Raw genomic sequence first — 17,267 nt, 5'->3', positions numbered from 1 at the left:
TTGCACATATAGAATCAACAAAGCAATAACAAAATGGTTCATTGAATTTTAATGATAAAAAGCTGTGTGGGCCTATGAGCCCCCCTCCCCCAACTAATTTTCTCATACAGCATGGGCAAGCTAGGGTTAAGTGCACATAGGTTAAAACAAGATTAAGCAAGGTTTAATCTTGTTCAAAACAGTTAAGGATAAATGCACATGGGTTAAAAAAGATTAAAAGTTGACAAAACTAACTATTGTTAACCAAGGTTCCAACCTTGTTTAAAACAAAGTTAAGGATATAACTTTTAACTTTGTTTTAACTCGTGTGCATTTATTTAATCCTCCATCCTTTCTTAGTGATGAACCCAGGTGGGTTTGAAAATTTGGAAATATTTTAAAGGTATACGTCTCAACAATAGACCTTTTAGATTTTTTACAAAACAAACATGTGTAACATAAACCAGACTGAAATGTCTACCTAGGGTTTAGGTGCATTTGTATCGAAACAGTTCTGCTTCCACTTTCTGAAACATCTGCCAAAATACCTTAATCACATCAATACTACATAACCTCTACTGGAGTGTTAGTTAACAACTAACTACAAAGTGTTAGCAGTGCATAAATACACTCCATACATTGTACTTATACAGCCAGGCTTACATATTTCAACTTTACACGAGCCTAAACATACTAGAATCTACTGCTTGGCAGCATTCTTACGTCTCCAGTTAAAATAATTATATATTCATAATGACATTATTTTTGTAAATAATACATCAATATTTTTTTCTATATTAAAAATGGAAACAAACTGGGCATTTGGCATTGATTTTAACTTATATTGTATGATAGTATACTATATTTTTAATTCACAGCATTAACATAACTTGCTTTTTCATATAAAAAACTATCTAGTTTTCTAAAAACCATGTGTACCAGAGAACACAATCTTCTAACAGATCTCAGCTAAAGTTCTTGTCTACGCACATCGTTCCATATCCAATGCTTCCAACATTTAGATCCACACTAGTATTAGTTCATCTAAAAACTAAATAACCCTACATTATGTACCAAACACAAGGCTACTCTTTAGAGAAAATCTTTTTAACAGAACATACAAAAATTGTAAAAGTTTAAACCATTCATTAATTAATCATACCTTACAATACAGTTTAATACTTCATATTATGTTTTCCCATATTATCGACAAGGTGTGGCAGTCCTCCTTATTCATGTAAATGATTATAATTATGGTAACCTATCACAGAGAGCAAAGCTTTGCATGAGTATTGAAGTCTGCAATGACTGTCAATGTTGGATTATTTTACATTTCAAGCCAACAGGGAATATTTTAGAAGTTATGCTTTCTACTCCATGAAGGAATGGAATGGAATGAAGAATATATGACCAGGAAGAGTTGGGAGTTTTTCACATTTACCACATAATTATCACTTATGACACACCATGTCTTTACTATTGGTCATTTATGCAATTGATTTGAAATAATTTACATGTACAAAACAACCTTCACTTCTTTCAAACCAAACTAGTCATTCAAAAACTAAAGTTTTTCCACAAAATGTTAAGATATTTTACTATATCTGTTATAACTCTGAGAGAAACCTTATTTCATTTTATTTTTTAGAATAAAGGGTTCGCAGCAAAAACACCACGGATAAGCCAGAACACACTGGAAGAGCTTAACATCAAAAGCTGCCAACTTATACAAAATCTGAATCTCTTGTGAGGTATGCAAAATTGTGAGAATGTTAATATTTTTCAGGTTCAGTCTTAATATTTATCTTCTGTGCATTTCTCAGGTTTTTCTCCTTTTGTTTAATGTTTACAATTCAAGTTTATTCACTTATGTAATTTAATACTGTGCTGAAACATGGGCAACCAATCTTGCATAGGCAAATGATTCCAGGCATTCTTTCAACAGTCCAGCCACTCTCCGTTAGGGAGCTGTCAGATAGAAGTGTCAAGCCACAACACAACCTTTTGTACTGGAGTGACACAATGAGCTACACATGTTTGCATGCCACTAGAACTGGGCAATTTTTTCAATAGCATGCATTGTGTCCCCTTGGTTTGTTGGTTTCACATGTGCAGTGAAGATATTTTTTCCAGACTAGAAAGAAAGTGTCTTTTCTGGTATGTGGAATTTGTGGCTGTTTTGCTTCAGTCTCAAAGCTCCCTTATTGAGAACCAGTGGTCCATTAATCTTTCAGGTTTCCTGCAGCTCAACCCAAGAAAGTTATGACTGCCATAATTCATTAACATAATTGACTAATTGTACTTGTAACAAGTTTTAGTTCTTGTAAAATACTTTGATTCCTTTGCATTATTGCATTTGATGTCTGAATAATCAAGTAGGGTAGCAAATAAAATGAACTACTTCCATACAATTATCTACAAAACATTTTTAACTTTCCAAGCAATGTGTGCATATTTTATGTGAAGAGTTTAAGGAACTTGGGTCTGCTTATTTCCGTCATGACTTACTATATTGGTCAATAAAGAAGAAATTTGGACAACTGTGCAACAGTTGATAAAATATTGTTTTTCTTCTGCATCCCAATCATGTCTAACTGAATAACTTTTACACACCTTTACTCATGTGCTTACGTCATTAACTGGACTAGCTTTCCACTTTATAGCATTGACACTTTGAACTATGAATGTGTAAATTTTACATTTCTGTAGTACTTTTGCTGCTCTGTGCATTATTTTGTACAACATTTATTGTTACTAAAGTAAATGTATTTTTGTTTATTCTCTACTACCCTGCCCTGTAGTTCATATTAAATTATGATACTTAAATAAAGAAGGCTACATCATAATAAACGTACACATCTCACTATATTTTGTTGGTTTTACTTTCTACTGTTCACATGAAACTGTTCTAATGGTCTAATGAAAACAGTCAGTAGGCTTTATTGCTTACTGTGTAATATCAAGTCATCAACACAAAGTACAGTAGAAGTGTACGACACAGACTAATGTCCTGTTTATATTAACGTTGGAGCACTGAACAAAGAAATATAATTTGTAAAAGATAATGCAAACATTATTGTAGTCTTGGCTTTAGATAATATGAGATTTCACTTATAATATTCATTTTTGGACAAAACTAAATGGATGTGTTATTTTGGTGCAATGTTTAATGTAGAAAATGAGTACATTCTTTCAGCAGGCAATGCCGTTTCAGGAGTTTCCATTTCAGTTGTTACTGGATTGAAATTAGCAAATGATGGCAAAGATGAACTATCTTTCAGGGATTTCCTTTTAGTGAGAAGGACTTCAAAACATGCCACTTGATTCATCTGTCTAATTATTATCCATATAATTAATTATAATGGGAGATGGTGGACTATGCTATGAAAATAATAATAAAAAAAACACGAAAATATGTTTGAATTATTTTCCTTCAATTCATCATGGTACATATTCTGCTTGAAACAAGTCTAACACTAGTAAAGCACACACCATTTATTTTTTGGTATAAGTATTGGCACTTGAAATAGTGAAGAAAATTTTCAGCAGTGTGAACCTTGATAAATACGATTTTGTGTAGTGTCATGAAATTTTCAATGTAGATCAGGAAAACATCTAATTTCTCAATATCTAAGTAACATAACTTTTGGTACAAATTGCATAGGCCATAGAAGGAATCTTTGCAGGAAATAGCTGCATTTTCAAGTTAATCAACTTAATTAACTTTGAAACTACAGTTAACGATCCTGCTAGCATTAGAGGTAATTTTCCCTCCTTTGAAACTTAAATTTGTGAAATCAAGTAAACATCATCGTACATACAACTTTGATCACAGAATTCATGTTTTATGACAAATGAAATGATTCATTTATAGAAAATGAAAATTACAATAAAAAGATCTTGCAATCTTAGAAATAATTCAACCATCCAACTGCATTATAAATTATGATACTTGAATAACCAAATTAAATTATTTTTTAAAACTCCCCCCTCCCTCCCAGCATCTGTGAAATGCAAATGCCACCACTGTCATGGCAGGTTTAAAATTCAAACCAGCCTAAAACTAGGGTTAAGCTGGTCCCGACACTGACCAATTCTTTCTGTGGAGTTTGTGTATTTTGAAGGGTCTGCAAAAATTGCTACACAACACTTTTGTGGTCTAATCATCCTGGAAATTATGCAAAATCCGAAAATTTCATTTATTTTGCACAAGCATTGTGTAAAATAATGAATTCTGTGTTTAACTAAGAGCCATTAATATTTCAGAGTGATTGAATAATTTAAAGCAAAAAATGGTAAACTGATGCATATAACTGCATATTAATATTAATCCATACTTTGAACAACTCATAATTCTTACAATTTTCAAGCATTGGTGAGAATCAGTAATAGTTTTGGCACTGGTATTGGGATCAGTCCACAGTTGTATCAGCTCAGCCCTACCCAAAACACCTGCAAATACAATGACAATTGGATTCCACCTGCATGTGGCATGGGCATCTTTACATGATCTGATACACATATGCTTGTTCTAAGTGCAGTAACCGAACATGTGATTGTGAAATCATGACTGTACATGAAGGGAAGTCTCTCCTTGACCTTGGGGCTAATATTTAGTCAGCAGAGTCTCACAGGAATTCCAACTTCATGCTTTTCATCTGTACAAGTTTCATCCACCACACTTTCCATCTAGTCTGTTTCTGCTATTCTTTTCTCTTGCAAGATTCCATAGAAAAGGTTCCCGAAGTTTACTGAACCATGCCAGTGAAATTTTACTTGTACCATTTGGCACACACAGGCTCGATTAGGACTGTGGGTCTCTGGCATACCAAGCAACCTTTGGATTTCCGATTTTTTAAATCAGTTTTGCCCTTAAGAGAGCAAACAAAGCAAATTGTGGAACTCTTATATGCTCCTCAATCTTAAAAGTGACTCAGTTGCAAGGGGGGGGGGGGGGGGGCATGAAGGGCTGCGGAAGCACCCCTCTCCAAAACCTATATTCTACAGTGTCATATTATGAATGTCCTCGTCATATTGAGAGCCGAATGTTAGGTACTGAAGTGAGACTATTGTTATTATTTACAACAGGCAAGCATTGATCCTATTCTCAGAGAGATTACACATTTATTTTCCTGTACTCTCGGCAGTCTATCAAGATCAGCTGCCCTTGTCTTTATTTCTTCAGAATTGTTTCTTCTTGTGTTTCAAGTAGTCTGTTTGTGTTTTTTGATAAATGTATAAGCTCAGTGTCAGTTGTATGTTCTCCTTTGCACTGTGAACTCCGGTTTTGTTGTCCACCTACTTGATCTTCCCTTCTCTTCAAGTTGCATTGGAACAAAAATTTCAGTTGCTTTCAAGTATCCTCATGTCGTTCTCAGGAAATTATTTAATGCTAGTTTCCTTGTTAATTTGTTCTAGTAAACGTACCATTTCAGACTTTTTCAAAGACTCTTATGAAGAGGCCAAAAATTCACAAAGAAATGTTATAGCTCGTCATTGGGATAGTGCGGTCCGAGGGATTTTAAGGTAGGCTATGTATTATGTAAAACAAACACATATGAAAAGGGCGGTAACAAAGCAATGGAACATTTTCAGAAAAGTGAAGCAGTCCAAAAAAGTGAACTGATAATTACATGCAAGTGGCTACATTATTTCGTATTTTATGATGTTTTTTTTCCTTCATATTGCAGAACTTTAGGTTGCATAGTAGCGATTTCTTTATTTTACCCAATACACACAAACAGAACATTCAGCAGTTGTTGTCACCTATACAACGTATTTGACATTTGATAAATAACTGAATTTTGTACCTCAATTGGTTGTGCCTTGTAATCAAGGAATCCCGGGTTCGATATCCGGTGGAGGCACATAGTGGTTCAGATCCCACTTTAAACTGTAGGTCCAGAACCGATTAGCCTATATGTGCATAAAGTGGACTCCATGGAAAAAGTCCTCCATTTGTCCATATATGTCACTGACCTCCACTGAACAAGCTTTCTTTTCAAGTTTCCAAATGTCATCATTTTGCTAAAATCAGGCAAAAATGAAGCAAGTTGATAGTATTCGTCAGTTTCATTATCATATTTCATGTTTTCTTCATTTTCAACGTCGCACCATATAAATTTCATTCCACACCCCCTCAGCACCCCTAGATGATTAATCCGCTGCTCAGTTCACTAAGCAATAATCTGCCACACGATTCAATATTTTCCATGATTCAGTCACAATTTCAGAACCACAGGCTTGGTTACTGTGCAGTAGGAGCATTATCACAGCATCAAAAGATGCCCACTCCAGGCTACACATTTTATCACTTCAGCATGACACACCAATGCAAGGCAAAGTATTAATTAAATTGGGAAGTTTGTCCTGAACTTACAAATACTCTCAAAACAACAATAACAAGACTTTAACCAAATAATCAATGTATACATATTTTAAATACAATAGAGACAATATTATTTTTGTCACAATGAAGTATAACAACAACAGAACATTTAACAAAAGCTTTTTGTTCATTTTTCCGGTAAAAAACTGACGACATGAAAAAAAAAGTGAAACAAAATAACTACTCTAATCACTTTAAAACAAACTAGTGTTCTGTCAATGGGTGAAAGATACCTCCATGATATACCGTACATGGTGTTGTACTCTTACCTTTGTAGAAAAACAACCATTAGAAACATGTTGTTAACTGTAAATGTGAAAAACAATTGACAGATTGGCAGATAAATGGGGAGGAAAGGGGTGAAGAGACTTGCAGGAATCATCATTTAAGAGCAACCTCTCCCTCCATTCAACCATATGCATATTTCACATTTCCCTCACCCAGGCTTGTTTATTTTCTTCCGCTAAATTGTTGCCAACAGCAATTTTGGTCACCGTAGCTGCTTTATTGTGCAACGAATTGCTAACAGGTAATCACAAAGACAAGGCTGTGGATGCATAGATACTTCTCTTCTGTTAATGTAATACTACATGGCCACAGTCCTTTCGAACTTATTAAACTTAATTTTATTTGCAACTTTCTAGAGCTGAGCCAACACCAATTATCAGTGTCAATCGTTAGCAGCAGATATTTTTCTAGTTTCCTCGGTCTTACAGAATCTGCAAAAATGCTGCAAGACATTTACGGAGTCTAAATATGCTGATAATTACACACAATGCATAATTTTCATGACTTTTGCAACAACTTTGATACAAGAAGCAGATCTCATGATTAAATTATTTCTCACATGAAATTATAAATATTTTACAGCAAAATCGGTAGACTGCTATTGCATAGTTTCAAGAATTTCCTGTGCAAACTCGTGAATTATGTATACTTTATCATACAGTATTTGCAAAACCATGAAAAAATTCACAAAAAATTGGTCAGAAGTATGAAATCACATATGAACACATTCTTCTCAGTTCTTAACAATCATTCTTGTTAATAACTTGGACATTAAACTAATAACAGGTAATATAATAAAGTTGCAAATATAAGATCTGCTGAATGCATAATGAATTGCAGAAATGCAAAGAAAGAAACTTCTATATGAAATAATTAGAGAAATTCCCTACATGCATAGAAAGAGCCATCCATCATACACACACACAGTGCTTTATATCAGCTATTGCTGGATCTTTGAAGATGAACACAGTGGAAATAGCTGAATGTTTGTTTTGGTACACACTCCACACATTTGAACATGTCTATTTACAATTAGCATTCAATTACAAGACTCACTGTCACCTACTAGGAAGATGCATCACCTGCCTACATGGAACAGACTCACCTCATAACCATGATTCAAAATGTTTTCTTAAAGGTTAATAATTAATTTGTACAGGAGAGAGAATTCAGGCACACGGCCTTCCTAAATCATTGCACTCTTGGAGCATGGATTCCGTCAGCTTATGGCAAGTTCTGTGGCATATGAGGAGCGCACACAAGGTTTGACGAACCACTTAAATGCGCATCGGTCATGATGGATTTGTGTGCCATGAGAGTGCTTTGCAACCCTGGCGGTGGCAACGGCGGTTTCGCTAGCTTCTCGTGGAGCATTCTCCCCGGGCTGGCTTCGAAAACTTTCTGCCACAGGGAAAAACAATGTCTCGCTTCTTCCTCGTTCGGTCTCGGAATGGGAGCACTGTTCTGAACCGCCTCACTGTTCATCACGCTGTTCCTCTGCTCGCGCTCGGCCGCTGCCGACAAGCATTCGGCCGTGTTCTCCGCGTGCTTCTGCATATGCTTCAGCAAATAGGTTTCTTGCGTGTATGATTTCCCGCACTCGCGACACACGTGCGTCTTCAAGTGGCGCGGCATGTGCTGCAAGAGTTCGTTCTTCTCCGCGAAGCACTTGTAGCAGTCCGTGCACTTGAAGGGCTTGTCCGTCTCGTGGGAGCGCGAGTGGATCTGCAGGTGACTGAGCTGCGCGAAAGCTTTTATGCAGCCAGGGAAACGACAGCGATACGGTTTGTCACCCGTGTGGGTCCTTACGTGCTGCTGCAGGTGGCTTAGCTGGGTGAACTTTCTGCGGCATATTTCACACTGGTAGGGTTTGATTCCCAGGTGGATTCTCTTGTGCTGCGTCAGGTAGGAAGTGTTGGCAAATGGCTTGCTGCAGTCTGGACATTTGTATGGCTTCACTTGGTCTGCCTTCGCACCAAAGATCTGGAAAAGGAGCACCAGCCAATGAGAAACCAACATCAAGTCTTTGGGGAAGGAACATCTGAAACTACACAATCACAACAAAATATACCTGTGTTTTCAATCATTAACCTTTTCACTTTTACTTACCAGGGAGAAAATTTCACTATTTTGATCCTTTCAGTAGAGGTTTGTATGATCTCAAATTTTTTATAGAATATCACAAAAAGTACAATCTCAAAGACTATTTAGCAGCAAATTTTGGATATTATTTCAAAAATTTATTTTGAGTCAATATCAACCTCCAACAGACCAATATTGATTCATTATTAATTTCCTAAGTTTTTCTGTTTAATTCATTTTTAAGATTATACTTTATGCTATAGTTACGGGTATAAGTAATTTCTATACTCCTTGAAAGTACATTCAAGTTTTTTATTAACAATATATAATAATAGAGATGGACTATAATGGTATGAAACTTCTTGGTCGAGTTTAAATGTTTGGGTGCATCAACACTTATGGCAGTCCTCCCATGTGCCTGATATTTACATCATACATTGGTGCTGAACTTATCATAAAACTGTAATATGTCTTAGCTGGTTCCTTGCCCTTGCGACAGAACACTCAACTTTTCCAATTAAAACAGAAAGGAAGGAGAAGGGATTGGACAGTCATCTCTGTAACAAACGACCCCTACAGCACAATCTTCTATTCAAAACCTACCAAAGCACTCTCAATTAAAGATACTGATTTTTAGATTTCTTTCTACTGAACGTTATAATTTGATTTCATTTGTTGTATTTTACTTCACTTTTTGTGCTACTTTTGGCTAATTTGCAAAGATGGGGATGAGTGATGAGATATGATGAAATTGATGGACACTCAAAAACATCCAAGCCCAGGCCGGGATTTGAACTCGGGACCCCTGGCATTGTAGCACGATGTGCTAACCATACCGCCACGGGGAGCTGGCTCTAACGTTATAAACTGTGTTACAGTGTTCAATTGAGTGTTTCAATACATAATATATACATCTTGGAACAGAAAAAAAAGAGGCATCAGTAATTTAACTGTCCTTTACCAATAAATTGTAAAGCTGTATGAAGATGTAGCAAAAATTCCATTGAGATCTTTAACTGAAAATATCAATTTTATACTTTTTTTAAAAATTACATCCCCGTAAATGATGGTCAAAAAGTTATGACAAGTATTTTCTGAAGTATGTCCAATCTTTCAAGTAACTTATTTATCCATTGATTGTGAACCAAATTATCATTTTCATCTGAGGAGAAACCAGAGCTGGCACGGTAGCTTAGTTGGTAGAGCAATGGCATGGTATGCCAGAGACTGGATTCGAGTCCTGGTCGAGCCTGCATTTTTTGCTGAATTTTCTACACAGTACATCTAATGTGTGTCTCAAATTATATAGTGATGCTTATGCTCATAAAGTAAACATAAATAGCATTTCAACACAGAAAAATACGTAGTATGTTTGAGAGCCTGTACAGATGTTTACTGTGTTTACATAGTCTATCATTCTCCACACCAATTAATTTATATAGCACACAAACACTTTTCTAACGAAAATTAAAGAAAATGTGAAAGTTGAAATGTTGGTAAGGACACGAAATTGTAGTCAATATATTACACAGTAATGAATGCATTTTGGAACAGAGTGATAAATAACACTAAATGTATACTTTGAACTTTTTTGTCACAGGACAGTTTTATTGTAATAAGTAAACTTCGCTAAGAGACAAGACTCATATAATTCTTGCTATGGATTTCTTACAGGATTGTGTGTAAGTATTAAAAAAAACAAAAAAGGAGGTAAATAATATTTGCATACATGAAGCAGGAGGAGGGGTGTATAAATTTAAGGCTGCAGTTCTCCTTCAACTAGTTCCTTGTAATGATGGGAACACTGCAGTTTATTCCCTCCAAAAGTGTCTGTTGTATACTCCTCTCGCTTGCTATCAACTCTCTTTGCTAAATAAAGTTAACATTGTTCTGATTGAAGTTCTCCTTTCCGCAGTCATTCTTGCTCAAAACAAAGAAAAAAGCGACTACTCGAATCATTTGAATTTCAGATGATCCATAGTAAGCCTGTTTCTACTTTACCTGTTGGTGAAAAATATAATAGCTTATACAGAGCATTCCGTGACATTTGCTATGAGACTCGGGGGCAAGCAGCCCGGTGTCAGCGATTGTCTTTCCCGGTGAACGGGGTCCACGACAGTCACATGCTACAGTCTGTTTTTTCGCTCTCTTTCCCTTTCTGTTGATGTTGCAGAGTGATGCCAGTATAATCCTCCCTCGGAAGTCGTGTTGTGTCGTGTCCGTGTGTTGAACATTGTGGCTTAATATGGAACCACAAAAGTTTACATTACAACAAAGGATTTATCTTGTCGAGTGTTACTTCGGAAAGAGAAATTGTGAAGAAGTGTGAACATTTTGCAACGAAATTTCCTGTTGTTCCCGTTCCACAAAGGACCACTATATTAAACCTCGTAAGAAAGTTTAGAGTAACAGGGTCAGTTCTGAATAAAAGTGGTACTTCCTGAGGAAAAACTCTATGAGATAGGACAAAGGTTAGAACAGTCTCCTCGAAAATCTATCCGCCGCTTCTCATAAGAAACGGGTGTTTCAAAAACCACAGCATTTTGAGCCGCTAAAATTCTTAAATTTAAGCCCTACAGAGTGACAATAGTACATGAATTACAGCCTAGAGATAATGCGAGTCGTGTGAATTTTTGTAACTGGGTTTAGAGAGTATTGTATGAGAAATCGGAGGAATTACAGTAGACGAACTTGCACGTGTACATGCAATTTTAATAGCCCCGAGTAGCGACTGTCGCGGACTCCATTCACAGGGAAAGACAAGCGCTGACGCCGGGCCCCTTGCCGCCAAGTCTCATAGTGAATGTCACGGAATGCTCTGTACAAATACTTCCTGTGGTAGCAGTGGATTGTTCTCCAGTATTTCGGGAGTGTCAAGTACTACAAGATTGGTGCACTATCAATGCCCTTAATATCCAGACTACCATCATGGAACAACATTACTTTTCCTTTGAACACATATTATAGCTTTAATCTGGAGCATTTCATCGCTCTGTGGTCCTGACAAAACAATGCTTGCTTTACTGGAGGGTTTTCGTTAGAACCGGTTAGTAAAGCTTCAAATGCAACAAAATAGCTGTTCTTCAAGACATTTGCTCAGTAATTCCAATACTTTGTGTGCACAATCTTTCATTCACTGAAATAATTATCGGTGAGAGCCTTGCATAACCAAATACCTTTGGTGTTAGCAGTTCCGGATTCAATCCCTAATGCAAGGTCCAAAAACATCAGAGTTTACAAAATATTATGAGGACAATTGGGGAGGTACTTAAAAAGAAGTAACAGGTTCCAGTCTCGAATGCCACAAAACAGTGATAAAGGGGCTTGATGTGCTGACCATGCATCACTTGGCAGGTATTAGCCCTCAATGGACTTTTGCACAACAGAGTTTATAGTTTTCAATTATAAGTAAATTTTGCAGTTGTGATTGGATAAAAATCCAGATGCTGTCACCCCTCTCTCTGTATGGTCTGCATCTTGAGTTCCATCACTGCTATTTGAGGGCAGAGTCCACTATTATTGCTTAACACTGCTTTAGAGGCATCATTTTCTGCATATGCATAGGTGTGTGGGGTACACCTGTTCCCTAACTTTTTAACTATTTTAAGGTATGAAATACACCATGAATTATACTGTGCATGCGTAATGAACATTCTTTCTTTGTCTTTCTTCTAAGATCAGCTGTAAATTTTTATTATACTTTCTAAATGACGTAATATTATAAAGTTAACATCAGTCACATGCTTGGGAGACAGCCATCCTCCACGTTACTAAATATGTCACAACTGAAGCAGTGTCATGTTCACTTTCATCTTCACCTTTGTTACTAACACACAACACCTACGTGTCCTTCCCTTCCTCACTAACCCACTTTCATATAACATCTGAATCTGCTGTGTGCTCGTCTTTCTCGCTTTCATACATATCTCGTTACATGTTTACTCCATACATATCTCGTTACATGTTTACTCTTCCATGCAACTGACGTTAACTTTGTAATATTACGTGGCTTAGAAGTGAAGCAGAACAACATAGCTGAGCTTATAACAAAGATAAAGAAAGAACGTCCATCTACATAAAATTACCCATGTGCACTGTAGTTCACAGTGTTGCAATCTTGCAATTGATTGATTGAGTGGGTGTTTTAAGTCCACATTGTGCACAGTAAGGGTAATCGGGACTGACCTACAGTTTAGAGTGGGATCTGAACAACTATGTGCCTCCACTAGGTATCGAACCCGGGACTCCTTGATTACAAGGTGACAATGCTACCACTGTGCCATAGAGGAGGCCCCTGCAATGTTGCAATGAATATCGATGATGGACACCCGTACCCCATGTGCCTAACAAAGTAGCTGCCAGGAGGGATCAAACCCAGAACCAGTTGCACCAAAGGCAAGATAACAATATATCCATCGATACCAGTCCCACTGGTGAATGCAGGGGCAGTTGACGGGGCTAGAGCCCCCTACGAAAATTTCAGAAAATCAAACTTTTTAAATGAAACCAGTAAATAACTCAGGGATATCAAAGTGGTAAATGCAAACAACCCTGAAAATGGCCCCCCCGATTAATTCGAAGTTTTCATTTATTCTGCTCCAATATTGTGTGAAAAAACTGTACTTTATGATTGCATAACAGGTATTTTAATATTCCATACTCAACCACCAATATTAACTCACATTTTAAACAACTTTAAACTATTACAACTTTCAAACATTGTCACTGGTAGGAGTATCAGCACTGGTTCCAAAGTGGTATTGGTTCAGGTGTACTGCTAACCATTTACCTACATGGGAGCTCTATTGTTTCTCATAAAAACTTAACTACTCATCCTCGTATTTTTTTTTAATTCACTTGATGAACAAGCCTGTACTGCCACAGGAAATATTTTAATTTCTTTCAACATCTCTCAAGATGACAATCGTAGTTAAAAAAAAAGATAGCTAACAAGTTGTTAATTATATTCCACCTAGAAGGCTGAAACACTAAAACTGTGTTTTGAAATGTGCTGCCATTCAAATTTTCTTGGGTTTCAATAGAAATTATGCCACACTCTGGGTGTAAGTACCTTGTCAGAAATCTGAGGGTACTTCTTATCCACCGATTCAGATGGGCAGCAGACCGTGCACTGTGTGTCAACTGACGGGACTGCCTGAGAAACATTAGAATCATTTGCTTGGGAAGAGAGGCAAAACATGCCGTCCTGTACATGCTGAAAAATTAAGACAAATAGAACGCTGCCATCCCACACAAACACACCATAATGCATTCCTCATCATTCACGAAGTTTTTCCTTAAAATAACCTTACCTTTATTACTACAAATAACTATACATTCATACAACTTAAATCAAGTTCATGTAAATGAACAATACAAACCTACTGAAGGAGATATTACAGTATATAAAATGATAAGCATGATTGAAATGAACAATCTTAAATAAAATCCTGCATTGAAATAATTTGTTTTGCAAATTTCATGATATATTACTCACAGTTCATGACAGCAGAAATAATGAATTGTGCTAATCTTCGGAATAAATTAAAATACTTTCAATTTCAACTAAATGTCTCCAAACAAACATAAGATAAAGCTTTGTTAAAATACTGAATACGAAATAATCTAAGTTTGAGTCCATAATTGACATACAAAAGTGAAAGAAATAGGAAGACAAAATGTTTGTTTTCGGTTACCTTCAACTTTAAGATTATCCAGCTTTCCCACTATTTCCATCTTTTCACATTCTGCACACAATTACTTAAGTAATTACTAAACTTAACTGTAGTGTTCACAGTTATAATTAATCACTACAATTTCTCAAACGAAAATTCTTGGGGAAAATTTTAATACATTTTAAGTAGTTTTTACCGTTATCAATAAGTGAATGAAATATCACACTTTTTTTGTTAGACGGATTAATTTCTATTGTCATGCCTCATTCTACAAGATATAATAATGACACTCAAGATTCACTTGAAAGCCTTACCAGTCTCAACTACTAGTCAAATATTCATTAATACCCTTTACACTGATAATAATTATATTTAAAAATAAATACTATAATGAGAACTTACTCCATTTAAAGTTTACATTACCATGAACAATTATGTATGCAATATGACTTAATTATTTTCCTGTAGTTTACGGTTATTACAAGCATAAGAAAAACAGTTTTTTCCTTTGTGACGTTTCAGGAGAACACACGCTCCTTTCATCAGACATTTATTTTCATTTTGACTAAAGATACAGTTATAACAATGGTTAGTAATTTTTTAAACAAAAAGAATCTGTTATATAATGGATGTTGTCAATGTTACATTGTTGTAATATAGCAACTTAACTGTGAAAAAAACAGTCTATTTTATTTTTATTTTAGATTTTTTAAAATTATGAATCCCAAATATCATCAGGTAATTCAAATTCATCATTGTTTTCACAAAGTCTCTTGATGTTTTCTGTTACATTAAATTTTAAAGATGGTGGCTTACTCCATTTGTGAAAAAGAAAACTCCACACTGGATCTATGTTACCATTTTCATTATTTAATTTATTCCAGTGTTCTTCTGCAATGAACGAGGCTTCCCAGACATTCAACTCTGTGTTTCCCGTTAATCTTTTTAAAACCCTTCTCTTTTTAATCAAATGCTTCTCTTCGATGATATGAGTTGACAAACCTGTTCTTGGGTTTAGATTTATAATGTCCAAATCGTGTTCGTGCCATCTTATTGCCATTTTCCTTGCTGTTTGTCCCACATAATCTTTTGAACATGAACAACTTATATTATATATTCCTGTGGTTTCCACATCTGGTAGCGAGTTCCTCATTTTGAATTCATTAAATGTACATTCCAAACTTCTTGGTGATTTGAAAACAATTTTGAAATTAAAACTTCTAAAAATTTTTGCAATTTTATGTGAGAATCCCTTGTGGAATGGAATGCACACAAATTTCTTTTCAACAGGTTTTTCATCTTTGTCTGTATTTCTCTTTTCCTTTAGTTTTCTTGCGACTTGTTTTTTGATTTGGTTTATTCTGTTAGTGTGAAAGCCATTTTCTTTTGCTATATTAAAGAGCCTTTCTTCTTCATTTTTGATATCCTCGTTATTAGAACATAGTCTTTGTGCTCTCAGGAAAAAATTTAAAAATATGTTATCCATTGTTATACGCGAATGTTCTGATTTGGCATGGATGTATTTTTCCCCCGCTAATTTTTTTCTATGGACTGATGTTTGAATTGTTGAGTCAGTTGTCTTAATTTGCAGATCAAGGAAAGAAATTACATTGTTATTCATGGGTTCGCAAGTGAATTTTATGCGACGATGTGATTCATTTAACGATTTAAATACGTCCATGATGGTGTTCTCATTTTTAGCAATAATTAGCACATCATCTACATATCTGATGTAGAGTTTGATATCCGCACCTATCGCATTAACAATTGGAGATTCTATGTAATGAAGGAAAATGCTGGAGATGATTCCGGATACTGGGTTTCCCATTGATAGACCATTACTTTGCTGATAGATTTTGCCATCAAATATAAAGTAATTGTAATTTGCACATACAGTAAACCATCGAACCATTTCCCATGATTCTACTGGGTTAACCTTCATCTCAATAAGCCATCTGTGTAATGCATCTGTGGCACCTTCTATTGGGACACTAGGATATAAATTTTCAACATCAAAACTTGCAATACGATACTCACTATTCCAAACAATATTTTTTAGTTTCTGTTTCACTTCATATGCATTTTTAACACTGAATGGTGTTTGTTGTGTAATTATAGCAAGTCTTTCAACTAAATATTTGGATAGTTTGTATGCAGGATGTGTGAAAGTTGCAATGATGGGTCGTATTGGAGTTCCCGGTTTGTGAGTTTTTGGTAGTCCAAAGGCAATCGGCAGGGTTGAATTTTTGACAATGAGTTTTTTCTTCATTTCTCTTGGTATCGTGATACTGCTTTCAATTACTTTCTTTACCTCATTTATTATTTTAGTTATAGGGTTTCGAGAGGTTTCTGTGAAATTGTTTAATTTGAAACATTCTTCCATTTTTTCTTTATAGTCCTTAATTCGGATAAGGACAGGTTTATTTTCCTTGTCCGATTTTATTAAGAAAATGTCGTTTTCTTTCAACCAGATCTTGAAACCATGAACTTTTTTTCCCAACCTTATATGCTCTTTCTTCCGTTCTGTAAACTACAGGAAAATAATTTTATCATGCAAGCAATGCGTACATACAAGAAAAACTAATATGACTTAAGTAGATATTTCATGCAACATGTTGTTCCTTAGTAAATAGCAGCGAGTGTCTTGTTTTCAACCAAATTTTGGGAAACCTCAGGTTCTTCCTCAAGGATGGGAAGGAATTAGATTCTGTAGTTAAAACACTTTTCAACTTCCATGGTGACTTACTTTTATCTTAATTCTAATCTTTCTTACCTTTTAAACCATTTCAATGCATTAGTTAAGGAATTCATTCCATCCCCGAGAAGGGGCCTAGGTGCTGAGATTTCTAGCATAA

General features: G+C 35.6%; 1 protein-coding gene across 3 annotated transcripts in view; it reads right to left on the bottom strand.

Moving 5' to 3' along the window:
- Positions 1-4,987: 4,987 nt before the first annotated feature.
- Positions 4,988-17,267, bottom strand: part of LOC145997339 (uncharacterized) — a 71,062-nt gene continuing 58,782 nt past the window's right edge. For 2 of the 3 annotated variants that reach the window (XM_083134285.1, XM_083134286.1), the window contains 2 exons: positions 13,809-13,952; positions 4,988-8,638 (listed from right to left, as the gene is read on the bottom strand). In XM_083134285.1, coding sequence (XP_082990411.1) covers positions 7,880-8,638; positions 13,809-13,952 — 903 coding nt within the window. In that variant the 3' untranslated portion in view covers positions 4,988-7,879. The remainder of the gene's footprint in view (positions 8,639-13,808; positions 13,953-17,267) is intronic. The other variant, XM_083134287.1, reaches the window with a different exon arrangement.

The sequence above is a fragment of the Lepisma saccharinum genome, chromosome 13, assembly GCF_977018435.1.
Source record: "Lepisma saccharinum chromosome 13, izLepSacc3.1, whole genome shotgun sequence".
NCBI classification, from domain to species: Eukaryota; Metazoa; Arthropoda; class Insecta; order Zygentoma; family Lepismatidae; genus Lepisma; species Lepisma saccharinum.
Note: the sequence above shows the minus strand (reverse complement) of the source record. Positions and strands in the feature narration are given on the sequence as shown.